Source organism: Rattus norvegicus, chromosome 3, assembly GCF_021556685.1.
Source record: "Rattus norvegicus strain SHRSP/BbbUtx chromosome 3, alternate assembly SHRSP_T2T, whole genome shotgun sequence".
Taxonomy (NCBI): Eukaryota; Metazoa; Chordata; class Mammalia; order Rodentia; family Muridae; genus Rattus; species Rattus norvegicus.
This window is the reverse complement of record NC_141536.1, coordinates 141,868,723-141,887,344: the sequence shown is the minus strand read 5'-3', so window position 1 is coordinate 141,887,344 and position 18,622 is coordinate 141,868,723. Positions and strand designations below refer to the sequence as shown.

General features: G+C 52.7%; 1 protein-coding gene across 18 annotated transcripts in view; it reads left to right on the top strand.

The window, feature by feature from the left end:
- The window catches only part of Nol4l (nucleolar protein 4-like), a 142,500-nt gene that overhangs the window by 110,205 nt on the left and 13,673 nt on the right, over positions 1–18,622 (top strand). For all 18 annotated transcript variants that reach the window (XM_087653384.1, XM_087653380.1, XM_087653379.1 and 15 more), the window contains 1 exon segment: positions 4,261–4,402. In XM_087653384.1, coding sequence (XP_087509510.1) covers positions 4,261–4,402 — 142 coding nt within the window.

Here is an 18,622-nt window from a genome sequence, read left to right as displayed (position 1 = left end):
TCCCCTCCTGTGGGCTGCAGAGGAGGAAAGGCCTGGGCTAGCTGGGGAAGAGAAACGGAACTGGCTCCTGAATTTTAGACTGAAGACAAGAGGCCCAAGGGTTTGGTCAGTTCCTCTCTGTCTGCCCAGGTCGGGGAGTGTCCTAAAAGCTGACTGGGTACTGCCACCCTGCCCAGCCAGGAAAGAAGTCCCTCTTCGGGAATTTTGGCCCTACTGCCCTGTGACCCACGATGGCACACGCTCTATAGTGCATGGTCTGATGAACCTTTACTGCTGGGTGGCCAAGGCCACAGGCCTCAGGATGGAAAGGGCAAAGGCTAGGGGGACCTAGCCCCAGCTGCCTGCTCAGTCACACAGAATCTCAGGAGAGGGATTTTAGAAGCATGGCTTCCACATTTTCACTTTCAAATGACTATCCCATTGAAGTTACTTAAGAGAGAGGGAAAAATTAGGAGCCCAGATTCTCCTGGGATTTAAGAAGGGAGCAAGAAGTGACCTACTTGTGACCTCTTGGAGAAGCAGCACAGGCAAGCCTCAGCCTTCACACTCCTGACTTGGGTGGACCGCCTCCCTCCCTCCCTCTTCAGTCCCTCTGGACTTGGGTGATGGGTCTGAACTGTGTGCTCTGGTAATTGTCTGTGTAATTAGCCCGCCATGCTAGGCTCAGCTCAGGGGACAGTAGAGAGCTTGAGTCTTACCCTCTGCAGTGACTGGCCTTGCCCCATGGACAGCCAGGTTCTGCTGGCAGCATCTTGCAGAAGACTTTCTCCAGGTCGGCGCTGCAAGTGTGGGTGTTAAGGGTTGTGTCAATCTGGTCCCTCCGCAGCTGCAGCTTACTTCTCTCTGTTTGTTTGCTGAGACAGCAGTCAGCATCTGGGTTCTCAGAGACCCCAGAACTACCTTTCACAAAGCAGCAGTTGGGGTGGTAGAAATGCAGAGCCTCTGTACAAGTCCCTGGAGAGAGACATTGGTATTCAGTAACTGTGTGCGTGCGTGCGTGCGTGTGTGTGTGTGTGTGTGTGTGTGTGTGTGCGTGCGTGTGTGTGTGTGTGTGTGTGTACACGTGTACATGCACACGTGTGCTTTTCTATACCTGCAAATGGGTCAGAAGTTTTAGCTGATTCCTCTCCCGAGATAAAGTCTGAAGTTAGGAGCCCTCCTTACCCCTGGGCAAACCGTCACAAAGTGGATGTTCCCTAATGTCCATCAACTCTTGGGCATACGGAGCCCCACTGCCTGTGAGCTGCCTTTGGGTATTATCTCGAGGCACTTTGTCATTAAGGAGTCAGGTACTTTTGATCAAAGGGTGGAAAGTGTAATTTCATGGCTCTGGGCGCAGACTGTCTGGATTCAAATCCCAGCTCTGCCCTTGACTTTGTTGCTCTGGGCAGTAGGGGCAAGCCTTTGGGGAGCATGTGTGACTAGACCTGAAGAGAGGCCTGCCCTGTGGGTCCTTACGGGACCAATGTAAGGAAATCTTATGAAACCCTTGTCCCAGAGCCTGGGAGTTGGGCACACGTAGATATTGGATGCTTTTTTTCTTTCCAGGTAATTTTGTTGTCAGTGTGAAATGTGGTTCATCTAATGGGCAGGGTGAGGTAGAGTCCATTTTCCTGAACAGTACAGCTATCTGAGCCAAGCAGCCCTAGGCCATTTGCAGGATGACTAGCAGCTTTAGCTAAGGGAAGCATGCAGCCTCTGGCCAGTCAGCAAGGGTCCCAGTTTTCATATGACCCCTCACCCCCTCAGGAACTTCACAGTGGGGCCAGAACTCTTTAATTATTAGATTAATGCAGCATCCTCATTAAACCCCGCGTCTTGTCAGAGTTTAGTAAATTCAACAAGTCTTGCTAGTCTTGTGGGGAATTCAGAGGACTGGCAGCCTGATCCTTACTCTTGGAAGGACCCAGAGCCTTCTGGGATGAGACAGGAGAGAGCCCCACAGTAGGTTTGTGATTCAGCATATGGCACAGATAGATGGGCAGGTCATTTAAGAAGAGGAACTGTGTGGCAAGGTGGTGGTGACGCTCACCTTTAATCTCAGCGCTTGGGAGGCAGAATTCAAGGTCAGCCTGGTCTACCGAGTGAATTCCAGGACAGACAGGGCTACATAGAGAAACCCTGTCTTGAAAAGCCAGGAAAAGGAAAAAGGAAAGGAAAGGGAAGGAAAGGGAAGGAAAGGAAAGGAAAGGGAAGGAAAGGAAAGGAAAGGAAGAAGAAAGCAAGCGAGTGAGTGAGCGAGCTGTGAAGCACAGGTAGCAGCTGCTCCATGGACGGGCAGTGGCATCAAGGGCAGAGGTAGGGTCTAACTCCCAGCACTTAGCAAGACACTTGGCCCATAGTTGGTGTCCAGGGGATTTTCGGGTGAATGAATGAATGGGTTTGAGTAAGTGATTGCAACACTCTGGAGGCTGAGACAGGAAGATTATAAATTGGAGGCCAGCCTAGGCTACATAGGTAGCTCCTGTTTCTTTCTTTTCCTTTTCTTTTTTGTTTGTGTTTGTGTTCTTGGAGGCAAGGTTTTTCTGTGTAGCCCTGGGATTCGATCTGTAGAACAGGCTGGCTGCAAACTCAGAGATCTTCCTGACTGTCTCCTGAATGCTGGATTAAAGGTGTGCATCACTGTGGCCTGGCTCAAGTAGTTTCTGTTTCAAAAGACAAAACAAGACTATTTAATTCATGCATTCCCACAGTGTTCTGCTTCTGCCTATGCAAGGAGCCCAGGGAAGAAACCCTGATTCTGTCTCTCAAGAGCCTATCCAAGGGCCAGCGAGGAGCACAGAGCCTCCACTGTAGCCCTGCTCTGTACCTCCCAGAGACCCTTCCCTGTTGCACTCTGTGCAGAGAGAACCTGCTGAGCTTACATGTCCCTGTAGGTGCGAGCACACGGGTTGTCATGAAGGCAGGCTGTGGAAGATGAGCTGAGCTTGTGTGTGAGGTGGGTGTCCCAGTGAATGTGTGTGACCAGTGCTTGTTTGGGGAGCTCACACTGGGCTCGGTCCCCAGGGTTCCAAGGGTGTTCATGCAGACTGGCAGTGTTGTGGCTCAGCCTCTGTCCTCTGGACTCAGCACAGAGGGTCCACACTGCTGCCTAGAAGCTGTGAATTCCAGGAAACTGCCTGCCAGCAGGCTTGGTTGGGGGAGGGAGGGAGACTCAACCTCCGGTTCCCTAGCACTTGGAGCAGATGTGTCTGCCCCAGGGACAGCAGCAGAAAGTTCAAACCAAAGTGTGTTTGCTCACCATAAAAGAGATGTCTGTGAGAGGGCCCTGTAGGGGCGGCTCTGAGGGTGCTCTGCCATGGGCTCACAGAGCCTATTATATCTTGCTAGGGGCAGGAGCACAGGGTCAAGACTCCACATGTGGCACTGCTGGGCCTTCTTCCCTGTGTGTTACAACTGGAGCCCCAACACAGTTCTTGCTGCTCTTGAAAGGAGGTGGGGTTCCTTCCTGGAGGGTGGCTGGATTAAAGGGGCCCCATCCTAGGGGTCCCTGGATGACTGGCTGAGGGCACACGGAAGCCAGCAGTCAGGGTGGAAGAGCAAGCTCAGCCTCACGAGCAGGCTGGCCTATGTTCGGAAGGCCTTAAGCACCCTCTCTCCTTGTCCCTTCTTGGTTTGATCAGAACCCTGGCCCGCCCCACCCCCTTCCTTCTCCACACTTCTGGGTTTGGCCTGCTCAACTCTGGAAGCTGCCCAAGAGCATATCTTTGAAGCACAGCAAAGGTTAGGAAGGAGGAAGACAGAAATGTCCTCTGGGCTGGGGGAGTGGGAGAAAGGAATTCCATGTATGCTCCACAGGAGTTGGCTGCAGGCCTGACGGGGACTGCCACCTTGGCCTCCTCCGTGCCCTGTGTGTCTCGCTGTGTCTGGCTGTCTGTCGGGTGCAGGCACTGTGCAGTGAGCCCTCTTCCTCAGGCTACAGTGGGGGTGGGGTGGGGAATGGCGGCTCTTGTTTACCACACTCATTTCAACCTTGGCTCCCAAGGTAAGTAAGAGGCAGGCTCTGCTCTCTGCCCCACAGGATGTGAGACCTCTTAATTGTCTTCAATTACAGACAGCACCGGCCCTTAGCCCGGGCTTCCGACAGGAACTAGAGCCTGAGCCACTTCAGGAGGTCAGGGAGAATGCCATCCAGCCCTCACTGCATGTTCTTAGGGCTCCCTGTGCCCTCTGGGACCCTTCCTAGTCTGCTCAAAAGGCCACCCAGGCCCATTGTATGCCTGCTCCTATTGAACACTTGCCTTCTTTGTCCCTGCTCAGGATGAGACTTCTGTGAGCAGTGAAGATTTTGATATGAATGACTCCACATGGATGTCAGCTGACCCCCACCTGGCCTCCAGCCTGAGCCCCAACCAAGAGGAAAGGATGCGGAGCCCGCAGAACCTCCATAGCCAGGAGGATGGTGAGTGCCCCTTGGCAGCCAGTAGGGCCGGTCCTCATTGTCCTGTGAGTGGCCTACATGTGCTCTGGGTGATGGGACCCAGGTGACACTTGGGTGTCCCTGTTGTACTTGAAAGCTGGTATTGTGAGCATCTCTGCAGTCCTGACTGCCCAGAGAGAGCAGACTGTTCTCATGCAGGGCCCCCAGGCTGGGGAAGGGGGGGCTAATCTCTCATCTGTCAGTTCCTATCCATGTTCATGGGCTTGTCGGGTGAGGCCTTCAGGATTATCAGGACTCAGGTCTGGGAAGATCAAGAATGTGTGTGACCTGGAGCTGTGTTCTTTTTTTTTTTTTTTTTTTTTCCCCTCTTTTTTTTCGGAGCTGGGGACCGAACCCAGGGCCTGGCTCTACCACTGAGCTAAATCCCCAACCCCCCGGAGCTGTGTTCTTATGGCCTGGGTGAGCTGGCTTTGGAACAGGGCTACCTGCCTGATCAGTGGCCAGGCACTTGGTACCTGGCCAGGATGTACTGGGCTGCAATCTCTGGATTATTTCTTGGGGTTGGAGAGATAAAATCAGATGGCAGAGGTACACTCCATGGCTCTATGTAGAGCCTGAGAATGGGCTTTAGGCCCTGTGTCAGCTTGGCCTGACCAGGTTGGAAGTGTGGAATAGGACCCGTAGGCAGAGCTCCCTGGTAGGGCTCTTGTTTCTAGGAAGGAGGTGACTAGGATTAAGGGATGAGCCCAGAGCTGGGCCTCAGAGAACTGGGGTGTAGGAGCTGGTTATTAGGAGGGTCAAAGGCCAGGGCTTGGAATGTGGGAGGGAGGTACAGGGTTGAAAAGGGGTGTAATGTTAACTCTGAAAAAAAAAAGGGTGAGTCTTAAAGAGTAAATAAGGGGTAGGAGCCTTGTGGTTTGGGTCAAAGTTCATCTCCATGGCAGAACCCACACGCTGGTCCTCCCTCCTGGTCTGAGTCTGGCTTTGTCTGGGAGGAGTCTAGCAGCTGGAAGTGTGTGGGCCCGGGGCTGGGTAGTCGGGGGTGGCTAAGTGAGGAGTGGGGTGTGAGGCTGGCTGTGGAGAAGAAAAGGCTTTTTGTGCCTCGATGGCTGTCCCGGTCAGCAGGACCCCCTCATGCTGTGGGCCTCCAGACTGCTGCTGCCTTCTGGCCTTCCCATGGGGTGGAGCCCAGTGGGGCTGGGGGTGGGTGTCTGGGGCTTCAACAAGGCAGCAGCTGACCTCCAGCCTCATCTGCGCTGACTGAGAGCCACACCCAACAGCCTACTAAGAGCTGTGCTAGCAGTGCTTAGCAAGCACCCCCTGGGTATGCCCTCCCAAGAACGAGAAGGTTTTTAAAGCCCTGAGTAGTAAGGCTGTCTCAGTCTCTGAAAGGTCTGCTTGTGCTGTTCTTGCTGTGGCCACTGCCCGAGAACACTAACTTGGCATCTCAGTGGACTGAGGTCCTCAGGATAGTCAGCAAACCAACTGGGGCTTTCTGTAAGGGCTGCATTGTTCTTGGCATCCCTTGCTATGATCTAGAACTTGGTGATGATGCATTCCAGATGACGCAGAGACTGCTGGGGTTAAGACGCCCTGCAGCTGTGTGCAGCAGGGTTGCACATACATCTCAGGCTCTTGGCTATGGGCAGTGGACATAACATAGGCAGACTGGCCTGCTGAGAGAACTAGTGTTTATGAGGGCAAACAGGAGAGCTAGGAACAGGGAGGATGGTGTTGACCATGACCCACCAATGTCATCAATCAATCAGTGGCTGAATCTGGAGGCCGATGTAGCCAGAGACCAGCTCAAATCCAGTACAGAATATCATCCAGCTGGTTTAGTCTCCTGTGACCAAGGTGTAAGAGGACTTCCCCAAGAGGTTTGCTTGGTCATGAACATAGCCTGATGTCATGGTACAGCCTAGCTGTGTCTCAGATAGTATAGTGGATGGTATAGATGTGAAATCTGGCCCCACGAGTGAGCCCTGGTAAGACTGTGTCTCTTGTTCTTGAAGGAGTAGGGGTGAGAACGAACCCAGCAGGTGGCTGCGGTTATGCACTCCACACCTAGCCACAGTTCTGCTTGTGTGTCCATCCCAGAGCCCCTGTAACCCAGCCTGGCTCTTAGTCCTCTGGGGCACAGTGGATGGTTAGACATCTGAACGTCTCCCTTCCTCCCCTCGTTCTGCAAGGTGCGCTTGCCTTGTGTTAGTGCTGGCCTCGGCTCTGCCCTGTGCTCCTCCAGCTGCGTGTCTGGCCCATTACTAGGGCCTGCTGAATGTTGGTGGCCCAAATGAAAAGGCAAGCTGACATTTATAGAGACTGCCCCCAAGCTTGGCAGCCAGGGGAATAGAGGCCCCTCCTTGTTAGGGACAAGTTGGGTTCTTTGTTCCTGAGACAGCACCCCAGTCTGCCAGGACTGCAGGGCTCCTGGGCACATCCACCCTTGTCGACCCAACCCATGATACAATCAAGAGTGATGGCAAGAAGCCAGGCTGTTTGTATAGGCTGTACCTCTAGGGTTAGTTAGAGCCCCTCTTTAAATTATGTTCGTTCGTTTTTGAGACAGGGTCTTGCTGTATGGCTCAGACTAGCCTTAAACTGGTGTGGTCAGTCCTCTCCCCTCAGCTTTGAGTGTTAGGGTCACAGACCTATGCCACCACTCCGGGCTTTTCTCTTTTTGTTAACAAAGGTAGAAGGAGACTGGGCCCTGGTGGCGCAGGTCCAGAGGGTGGAGAGCACACAGCTTTCACCAAACTCATGTCTCTCTCATACCCTCCTGTCCCTCTAGCCTCATCTCCAGCCCTCTTTCTCCAGACTTTCTTATGGCCGTTTCCCCGCCCTCTTTGCTGAGGTCTTGTTCTTGGGTCCCTATAGCCTCATTCCACAGGGCTTGCCCAGTTGGGCTGTGGCTGCCAGTGTGAAGACACCAATCCTCTCCTTTCTCACAGGGCAGTCTGGTCAGCACCAGGAGAGGCTCCCTCTTCCTCTACCTTAGCAGGCATTTTATATAAGGTGAAAGGGTCCTCGTGCACTAAAAGTAACACACGGTTCCTCCTGTCTCCTGCCCATGAGTACCCCAAGACTGCTCTCGGTTTTGAACTTTGATTTGGGTCTGCCAAGGCTCTGTGTGTGCCAAAAGCTTGGGAAAGCTTCTGGCCTCTGAGTTGCCAGAGACTTGAGACTGTGCAGAGCCCTTGAAGTCTGGTATCGCCTTGGTGCTGGAGAGTCTATCATCCTATCATGGTCCATTTGTGGTATTCTTTGTGTAATGCCATGTCTTCCCCTCATACTGTTAGCACTCCAGGGACCATACCCAGCCAAGCACAAGGCAGTGTTGGGAAGGAAGGCACTGGTGAGTGAGTGAGGGGATGGAGGTGTGAGTGTGGCAGGAGGTAAGCCAGCAGGTCCTGAAGGGCCCTGGTGCAGGGCCAGGGTCCCAACCCTGTCCGAAGCTGCTCCTTCCTTTCCCCTGCCATGATTCTACTAGGCCTCTCACAGTGCCCCTTCCTGAATGGAAAATTTGAGGCCTGCCCTCCAGAAGGGATGCATGGGGGCAGGGAACGGACATTACTCATCCCCCACCTCCACCGTCAGACAGGAAGCTCTCGCCAGGGGATAGTGAAGGGTCCTGCTTCCGCCCTTCTGCACACAGGCTGTTGGGGGTTGCCTGGCAGGAATCATGCAGAGCACTGAAGCCTTTCAGGGCTGTGTGCCCTTCTCAGATGGGGCCCTCCTGCAGCCTGTCGCTGGGGACCTGCTGGACATAGGAGCTTCCCTCTGTTAGGTTGGGACTCCTACTTCCTGCAGACCAGTGCCGCCTCCTGGTGCCCAGTACTGTCCAGGGTGGAGTCAGGGAAGGGTTTTCAGCAGCCCGATTAAGTGACCCATAAGGTCATCAGTCCCTCCAAAGAGTCCTGGCTTTGGCTGGAGAGCGTCAAGCACAGGGAAGTGGGGACCCTGCTGGACTGTCACCTTCTTGAGGATGGCAGCTATGGATATACAAATAGATATTGCTGTTTCCCTTATTACACTAGTTTGTGCAGAGAATTTGGGGCAGGAACAAAAGAAAGGAAATGGTACCGGTATTGAGGGCTTTCCTCAGGCTTCTCCCGCCACTTGTCATTCACTCTCTTGGTGGGAGGATCATACCCTGCTACTTACTCTTCTCCTTAAATAATGGCTTTTCCCTCTTTCCTGTCATTGATTGGTTCTGTTGTAGTAAAGGTTGTCCAGTCTGCCAAGTGACCCAAGCCCACTTTGGCCGCAGCCCCAAGTCCTATCTATGCACTGAGTTCCTCCAGAGAGGTCTCCGGTATGGAAATAGCTTGTCCAGGTCACAGGAAGCAGCCAGCTAGAGTCATTTGTCCTTTGCTTTGTCTCAGCATGTCCCTGCCATGTGTAGATGCTCAATGAATAACTATTGTGTGGCCATGGACTGATGGGAGCCAGGGAAGGGCTTTTAGAGGAGACACCAGGCAGCAGCCTGTCAGAGGAAGCAGAGTGAGCCTGTGATCCCAATGCCCAGTCACTTCCCGTGATTCCAAGCCGCAGCCAAGAAAGGCAAGTGAGGGAGGGAGGCCACAACCATACTGCAGTTCGGGAGGGTTCAGGGCTACTTCTGTGGGCACATGGTCTCCTCTGGACCTGGCTTCCTGTAGGTGGGTCCCATCCTCTGCTGTGCCCACCCTTAGAACTCTTTGTCTGAAGACCAAGGCTTCAGGCCTCTGGCTTCCGCTGCTTTGAGGGGGCCTTCAGCCAGCCGGCATCAGCAGTGAGCAGGTGGGGCCTAGAGTTCCTGGCTCAAACTTCACAGTGGTCCAGCCCTCTTCTCTGGCCAGATCCAGCTCTTAGGGTGCTGTCCTCCAAGATTCTCTTCTCCCCTACTTCTCTCCCTCCCTAGGCTCTGGAAAGGTATGGGGAAAGAAGGACTCAGGCACTAGCTCTCCTATCTGATACATGCCCAGGTCCTACCTCTGTTCCTTCCTTCTATATGTTCCTGAGCAAGTCATTTCCCTCTTTAGTAGTTGATAAATATCCCTGTACCCACCTTACTGAGCTGCTGAGGACTGGATGATGTGTGGGCACTGGGAAGGGTCATGGGTCAGGCTGGACGTGAGGCTCTTGGTCCACTGGCACCTTCAGGCTAAAATCATGTGGTGTCAGTGATCACTGTAGACCAAAAGGCCCTCCACCTCTTCCAGATTCTCTGATCCTTTCACCAGATTTGTTTGGCCCAGTCCTGTTTCTTTGGCCTCCTCAGGCCCCATGGGCCTCTTCCCACAGCATTCTTCCTAAACATAGAGTGGTGTCCCTTACCTTAAGATCTTGGTACTTTAGAAAGGGAGCCAGAGCTGGTCATGGCGGTTCATTCCTGTAACTTCAGTGCTGAGGCTGAGGCAGGGTGATGGTGAATTGGAGGTAAGCTTGGCTACATAGCAAGTTTGAGGACAACTTAAGCTCAGTAGCATAGATTCTGTTTCAGAACAAAAGCTAGGCAAGCAGCTGGTCCTGAGCTCTCCCAGCTTGGCCCATTCCCACCCACAGGGACTGCCCAGGGACTGCCCGTGACTCTTGAGGCCATGAAGACCCTGTCTATTGACTCACAGCTGCGTGTCTCTGCATGGTTCCCCGGGGAGTTGGACTTGAATAGAGGAAGCGATGGAATGAAGAGAAGACAGACAGACAGACAGACAGACAGACAGACAGACAGCTGGGATTGGGTGCTCGGAGTTCTGAGATGGAAAACTGAAGCGTGTTTATAATATATAGAGTTGAACAAGGACGCAGGGTTTGTGGTACACAGCTTGATCAAGGACTGGGTTAGCTAATCTTGGTAGAATCAGTCTGTGTAGGGGAGCAGTCTTCAGGCTGTAAACATCTAGGGAGAGAAAGTGGTAGTGAACATTTCCTATGTACATTGTCAATATTCACACTCAAACCTGGAAGGGAGGGTCTGCCACCTCCCTGAGCCCTGCCTGGAGAAGGCTTTCTGGTTTTTGCATGGGTCTGAGACTTCAGAGTCAACAGTGCACACATTCGGGGCTTCCTCCTCTCCCAGCATACAGACCCTGCCTGCTTCCTGCTCCCAGGCTTGCAGGTGACTGAGGAGACAGCACAGGCTGTCTGGGGAGCGGCTGTCTGGGGAGCTGTGGCCAGGTGACAGTGCGTCTCCTGTGTGCTGCTGCCCAGAGCACTCCTAGCAAGTGACAGCTCAGGTCAGCCGCTGCATGACTAGTAGAGGAAGGGATAGTTGGGGGCTGGGCCAGAGCTGTCCCCGCGTGGGTCTCCCTCTACGGTGCCTCCCCTTCAGTAGGTCCCACTGCTGGAGCAGCACTTGTCTGGAGTTTGGCGCTCTTAGCCCTTACAACTTAGTCACTGTGGACTCAGCCCTCATGATTGGACAATGCTCTGGTTACTGTCCCATGGAGGAAGGAGTGGCCCCCACTACAGCCTCCTGGGATGGTCTTAGACACCCTTTGTTTGATATAGGGGTCTCATTATGCAGTTCGAGCAGGCCTTAAACCTGCTCCACCACGCCCAACTCCACATTGGGCTATTTTTTTTTAAACTTTTTATTCTATGTGTGTGGATATTTTGCCTGCATATATGTGTGTGCACTACTTGTGTGCTTGGTGCCAATAGAGTTCAGAAGAGTTTGTCAGATCCTCTGGAACTGGAGGTACAGATAGTTGTGACCCACTATGTTGGTGCTGGGAATAGAATCCAGATCCTCTGCAGAGCAGCCAGAGCTCTTTGAACCATCTCTCCAGCCCATCTTTATTCTTTTTTTAAAGATTTATTCATTTATTATATATAGGTACATTGTAGCTGTCTTCAGATACACCAGAAGAAGGCATTGGATCCCATTACAGATGGTTGTGAGCCACCATGTGGTTGCTGGGATTTGAACTCAGGACCTCTGGAAGAGCAGTCAGTGCTGTTAACCACTGAGCCTTCTCTCCAGCCCCCATCTTTATGTCTAAAGAAATCTCAGCATTATTGGAGATTGAATATAGGACCTTGTGCATGGTAGACAGCATTCTACAGCCAAGCTACATCCCTTGCTGCCATAGTGAACTCCTAAACGGAGCTACTCTGCCCCACACTATGGGTCTTCGTCTTGTCCATCACCTGACCCTGTTTGTCTCAAGTGATGTTTTGTGATGCTGTAAGCCAGGCCTAGGTCCTCTTCACCCCCTATAAAGGAAGAACTATTTGCTCTGATTTGAGGCACCAAACATCTGACCACAGCAATAGAGACTCTCTCTTTCCATATCCAAGAGTTCCAGTTCTTCTAGGGGTTGGCCGTAGGCCATAAGGCAACCCTAAGTCACAAAAAGTGCCCATCAAGCTGGCCGGTCTGCAGACAGCAGTGCTAGGCTGGGTTGCAAAAGCGAGAGGCGCTAGGAGGCAGCTCCAAGGAACTCTTTATCACAGGATCAGGCAGCACTTGGTCTTGCTCTGACCCTGTCTGTGTTACTGGGGCCCCTAGATGCCTGGTAAGGACGCTAAGGCAGGAGAAGTTCTAAGGTCCATCAGCATGAGGGTTACTGTTAAGCAAGGGGGATGGAGACCCTGCCCTCCCTTCCTCCTCACCTCGGAGATTAGCCCTGGCCTTGGGCGTCTGGTAGACTAGCCCTGCTGCCAGTAGACTTCCCTCATCTAGCAGTATCTAGATCCCCTCCTCTGCTGGGGCAGACTTCCCTCATCTAGCAGTATCCCCTCCTCTGCTGGGGCAGCCCTGCTGTGCTGAAGAGGGGCTGGGTAGGGCCATACAGGTAGGTACCACCCTGGCCTGAGTTGTTTGAGGATGACTCTCCCAGGAACCAGGAAGTAGCTAGGCCACACTGTCATTGTCGTCATCACCCTGACCTAAGGACTACGATGCACCAGCCCTAGACCAGCTTCCGGGAGGACAGGAAGGGTTGCCAGGGGCCTGCCAACTCCACACACAAGCTCTCAGGCAGAGCCCTGCCCAGTGAATCACTCACACACAGTAGCCTGAAGTGGCACTGCTTGCTCTCAGAACGAATGATTTGTGGGGGTTGGGGATAGCAGGCTGTAGGGAACCTAGCCTAGAGCTTTGTACTTCAAGTTGGTATTTATTTCTCATTACTTGTGCTTGGCCTGTAGCAAGAAGAGAAAGTGGTAGGCCTGGGAAGACAGACCAACAAGGGTTCCATACTGGGAGCATTTCCTCTGGGGTAACTTGCCAGTGTATACTGGGGGAATCCATAGTGGAGGTGGGCTGAGGCATTCTTTGTGAAGCCATCTGGGTGCTGCTGCTCTCTCTGGGAGACTGGTGACTACTGTGGGAGCCTCTGGCCCTTCGCTGAGCAGTCTCCTGTAAAGGGATATTTGTACTCCCAGAGCCTGACACTCAGATCTGGTGCATACTTGGTGTCCATGCCCACCAGCAAAAGTGGTTACAGCGCCTAGGCCACCTGCTCTAATACCTTGTTTCTGTAGTTGGAACTTCTGCAGGGGCCTGGACGCTGGGGTCCCTGCAGACCTGGGCGGTGTGAGACTTCCTTCACTGGCAGCTGCTGAACATTGGGAGAGAGTTGGTGCAGAGGTGTGTGATGTTCATGAAGACACACCTGTTCACTGGCCTTGTCATGAATACAGAAGCTAGACTTGAACTTCCTATGTGTAGAAAGAGCTGATACTCCTGCCTCGACCTTATATAATAGTGGGAGTACAGGCTTGTACCACTGCGACTGACTTTACAAAACATTGCTAAAATCGTGTTTTCACCTGGCATACATGAAGCTCTGGGTTCCACTCCTAGCACTGTACAAAAAGCCACCACCGGGCTGGAGATATGGCTCAGTGGTTAAGAACACTGACTGCTCTTCCAGAGGTCCTGAGTTCAATTCCCAGCAACCACATGGCGGCTCACAACCATCTGTAATGGGATTGATGCCCTCTTCTGGTGTGTCTGAAGACAGCTACAGTGTACTTATATACATAAAGTAAATAAATAAAATATTTAAAAAAAAAAAAAGCCACCACCAAACTCCAAAGAGTCCCCACCCCACTCTCAAAGTAGACCACGTGCATGGTTACAGTCACTGAGAGCCTAGGCAGTGGTGCCTCAGAGGAGGACAAGCAATGTTGAGACTGCCGTACACTGTGAAGGAATGTGCTGGGATCCAGTTATCAGTATTATGGGCTGCGTGTTAAGAAACACGAGTGGATCAATGATATGGCTCAGCTGGGGAGTCCTTGCCTAGTGTTCATAAAAGCCCGGGTTCCTTCGTTAGCACTGCATGAACTGGGCTCTGGTGGTGCACATCTCTAATCACTTGGGAGGTGAAGGCAAGACGATCGGAAATTCAAGGTCATCCTCAATTATATTACTAAAAAAAAAGAAGAAGTAGAGCCTAGGAAAGGGGTGGGGGTGGGGGGAGCACATTCTCTCTGAAGTTCTGGCCGCTGGGCTGATTAACCACAGGGAAAGAAACAGGGAGCTAAGAGAGACAGCTGGGTGACAGCAGAGCCTGAAGATCAAGTGGAGAATATGGGCCTCGTGGTTGGTCACATGCCCAATGTAGCCTTATCACCTAGGGCAGTTGGATCCCTTGGCCCCCATTTGACCCCTGGTCCCTCTGCTGGCTTTCAGAGAACACAGATGGGCTCCAGGAGCTTGGTGCTTCTTGGAACTATGCATTGTGTAAACACTGCCCAGACCACTGGCCTTTGTCAAAGCAGGCATGGGTGAGGGATGAGGTGGAGAGCCCTAGTGAGGTGAACACCCCAAATTCAGAGGAATGGGTGCGCCAGCCCACAGCCCAGAGCTTCCTTCCAGGCCTTCAGTGACTCCTGCCTGACATGTGCGGCTGCCTGGGGTGGAGGGTGCTGGGGGAGGGGGTGCTGACTCTAGCACTTCACCTTCCCTACCTCCTTTCTGGCTCCCAGCTTTTATGTCTGAATTATTGATGCCCCTCCTCACCCCTGCCTGGCTGCTGCTTTGACCAGAGCCTCACCAAGGGGCCCATGCTTCTTCCAGCTTTCCACCTCTGCTACAGCAAGCAGCTTGCCTGTACACCAAACTTGTAGGCTCTTGTGGCCTTGCCACCTTCTCCAGCTTTGCTTAGGGGATGGTGTGGGTTGCCCACTGGGGAAGGGTACCCGCTGGCTGTGGCCCCAGAGCCCAGAGTGGTGATTGGTGGTTTGCACAGAGCTAGGCCTGTGCAGGCTGCAGGGCGCTGGCGCCCACATAAGGGCATTGTTTGCTGAGGTAAAAGGAGTTTTTGTCTCTTTCTGGAGACGGGACAGAAGGAGGAACAATTTCCCCCATTCATCACTAATTCTCCCATTTGAATAGCAGCACATCGCCCTGTTACAGTGGATGGGCATGGCAGGCCTCCTCTGCCCTCAGGCTCTCCAGGCACAGGTGGTGGGCTCTGGGTCCTCTCAGCCTGGGCAGTCACCCTTTGCCAAGATGTGGGTGCCCATTTTTGTGGAAATGGACAGAAGGGATACATTCCTGCTGCTTCATGAAAGCCTCCAGGGCAGCTCTCTAGGCTGTTCGCACAGTCACAGGTGGGGCAGCTGAACCCTGCCAATGTTGTCGTGGATTCAGGTAAGTGCATGCCCTAGAGGAGGACCAGGTAGGGACAAGAGGGTCACCTGAACATCTTGTGTTTCCACTTCCAGTTCCAGGTCTTGAGTAGGTCCTAAAGAATACCCTAGAGGAGAGGCCATCATTTCAAAAGGGCCAGGGCTCCAGGCCTGTAGTGCTGTGGGGCCAGCTGGTTATTTCATGGTGTCATAAAACACTGGAGCCTAAGAGGGCGTCAGCGGCAACTCCCTGGGTTGCAGATAAGAGAAGTCCAGGAGGTGGCTGTGCCCAAGGTCAGGCTGAAAGTGAGGCAAGCTGAAACCACTGGCCCAGCCCACCATATGCCATTCAGGCAAAGGGTGTTGGGTGCCTCTGAAGTCATGTTCCTTGAGAGTGAGGAATAATTTGCAATGGATCAGATCCTAGCTGCCGGATCTCTGTACTCTCTTCCTGAACCATATGGAGTAGAAGGTGGGACTGCCCCATTCGTGGGGCAGTACCAGCAGCCCCAGGGTAAGTGGGAAGCAGAAAGTCCAGCTCCCAGGGCCTGGCCCCTGGCCCCATTTACTCAGTGACCAAAGTAGACCCACATGATATAAAGTGGCCTTCAGCTAGCTTTGACAATAAGGAAGTTGTTACTCTTGTAACCAAATAATCCAGGATTACCTTTGGTTTAAGGCATAGCTGGATTTTGGAAGTTTGTTAGCCTGTCTCTAGATTGCCCCAGGATGGGATCCTGCCTAGCAGGTCTAGCTGCCCCCAGGTAGAAAAGATCAAGTCTGACTTTTGTGGGACCAGCTTGGTTATATGGCTACTTACCAGTGGCTATACTGGGTCACGTTGACTGGCTGGGCCTGGGGTATACATGCTTACCCTGAGGAACCATAGAAGACCCAGGAGCCCTTGCCAGAAGAAGGGGTGTGGCTTACAGGGAAGCAGGAGTGATCTAGGCCTAACTGCCAGAGCTCTGCAGAGGCCCAGGGACAACTTAGCAGCAGGCAATAGACACAATTAATGAACAGTGTGAGGAGGAGGTAAGTGTGCTGGAAAACTAGGTAAAGAGGTTAGCATGTCAGTGTGGGGGCTGGGTGGGGGAGGGATTCCTGACATAGTAACCTTTAAGCAAAGACCTGGAAATAAAGGAACAGGAAGTGAAGGACAAGGTCTGGAGAGCCAGGAACACAGTGTAGCAGCAAGAGGTGACAGAAGTACAAAAGACCAAGGCCACAGCAAGACGGCAGGTTGAGCTGCAAGGGGAGAACATGGCAGTAGGCCCTGTGACCCAATGGGAGAAAGGGGCCACAGCTACAATCATGGGGCTGATGGACAGTGTGGTTGTAGGGCCAACATCCTTGGGATGAGTTGTGCAGAAGAGCAGCCAGAGCATGTGCTAGGCATGAGATGGGATAGGCATGAGCCTTCCCTGGGGAGGCCATGTTCAAGGAAGCTCTGAAGGAAGGGCAGAGCAGTGTAAGAACCAGGCGATGCGCTCCTGGCTCAGCCAGTGATTCGCAGTTTCCCACTTGAAGTGCTCACTTCTGATATCATAGTGTGGGGCCCCACATGTCCATGCTGCAGTCTGGGGACACAGTGTAGGAAGCAGGTGAGGAAGAAGGAAGGAGGTGTTGGGTAAAAGAAGCCAGCTCTCACTTCTGAGTGCCTGCTCCATGCCAGGGAGAGTTGATGCCATAAATGCTGTGTTACTGATGTAAGGGTCATTTGAAAGAAACACGAGGAGAGGTGGCCTCCTTTGAGATCACATGGGTGATATCCACCCTCTTCTTAGCTCCTCTGCATTATGCTAAAACTTGCCAGCCTCTCCAGTTGGGAAACTTGGGCCTCCTGTTAGGTGGCACTGGATCAGGCTGAATTACAAACAGGAGCTAGCCCACAAGGCGGGACCGTACGCTAGGCAAGACTTAGGGAGGATTGCAGAATGCGTGCTTTTGCAATTGCTTCCCCCCACCCCCTCAGATGTGAGCTGTGTCCTGCCCCAGGTGCAGCATGGGTAACGTGAGGACCCACTGGCTTGGAGTTTTTTTGTGGTAAAATACATACAACCCCTATGGGCTGTATACTTCAAACTCCAATCAGCATCGTTATTTTCCCAACTTCTCATCGTGCCAGACAGCAGCTCTGCATCCCTTCTCAGGCGCTGGGGAGCCCCACTTCACTTTCTGCCTCTGTGAGCGCCTCTATTTTAGCCTGTGCAGTTAAGTGGAATCATTCACTGTTTATCCTTTTGTGTCTGTCTTATTCCACATAGCATAATGTCCTTATGGTTCCTCCATGTTGAAGCATATATCTAAATTTCATTCATCTTAAGGTGGAGTGTTCCATTGTATGGCTAGATCACACGTTACCTATTCACTTCTAGGGGCTTTTGAAAGTGCTAATAGTGTACACTGGTCCCTGAGATGTTTAATTCTGGATATCTACATAATAGTTAGGGTTTCCACTTCTTCCATATGTTTGCAGTTCATGGCCAGAGCAGTTCGCAAGCTCTGGTGTCCTGGGGGCCTCACCTACTCAAGCACTTTCCTTGCCAGATAGAGATGGTTATCTGACATTAGAGAGATGGGTGCCCCCATTACAGCCAGCACCCGTTCTTTCTAGAAAGTCAGGTGGTGTGAGCTGGGCCTGCAGCCGAGGCCATAGTGTTGGCAGCTTCTCAGCCCCGCTGACTTGGACCTCGGTTGGGACCCCAGGATTGCCCTGTGTGTCCTGGGCAGCTCCATAGCACGTACATGCTGCTTGCTCCAGGCAGACAGACAAGGCAGTCCTTCTCTGTCCCCATGCAGGGTATGACATTGTAGCTGGCCTTAAAGCCGTGGTGCCCATGGTAAACACAGTGACTGTTGGCGTGGTGTCTGATGAAAAGCCGTTTATCCTTCCAGAGGAGGCATCCAGTGCCCTTCCAGGCCAATCAAGTGGCCTGTGGGTGATGGTCCCAGAGTAGAAGGCATAACTTTGGAAGTGGCTAAGAACAGACAAGCTAATTAGCCAAGGTGGACTTTCAGCTTTGTTCCCCAGCCCTCAGGTGCTGGAGCCTCTCTTGGGTGCCAGCTTCTACCAGTGGTTATATGGGGGTACTTGGGACTATGGGGAGTACTTCCTTCTCAGGTGAGGCAGCAGGACAGAGTAATGAAAGCCCACTGAAATGGGCCCAACTGGAAGGAGCAGGGCAGACAACGCCCTAACCCAGCCCAGAGGCACTGGGGTTAGGGTGGGAGCTGGCAGGGCAGGCTGCAAGGTCATGAGGCTAGAGCAAGAAGTGTAGGAAGGGGCTAGCAGTGGCAAAGGGAAGCCCTGAGGTGAGAAGGCCTACGCTGAGAGGTGCCAAGTGCAGCAGGAACTCCGCAGCCGTGGGTGGGAGAGCTGCGGGGCAGGTGGCACCTGTCATGCCCCCATCTCCCAGTTACTGTCACTCCCAGTTACTCCCAGTTACTTCCTTAAGATGTAGCTGGTCCTCCAGGCATACTGGCACCCTGGTTTTAGTCATCACCAGTACACAGTATTTTAGACAGGACCAGTACACAGTAGTTGCTCTAATGTTGTCAGGTAATTTGTGTTTCTCTTTAACCTTCTAGACGATATTGCCAGAGGAGACTCTCAGCCCATCTTTGAGGGCTGAATGTTTTGGCAGGGAGGTCCCAGATATAGGGCTTGGA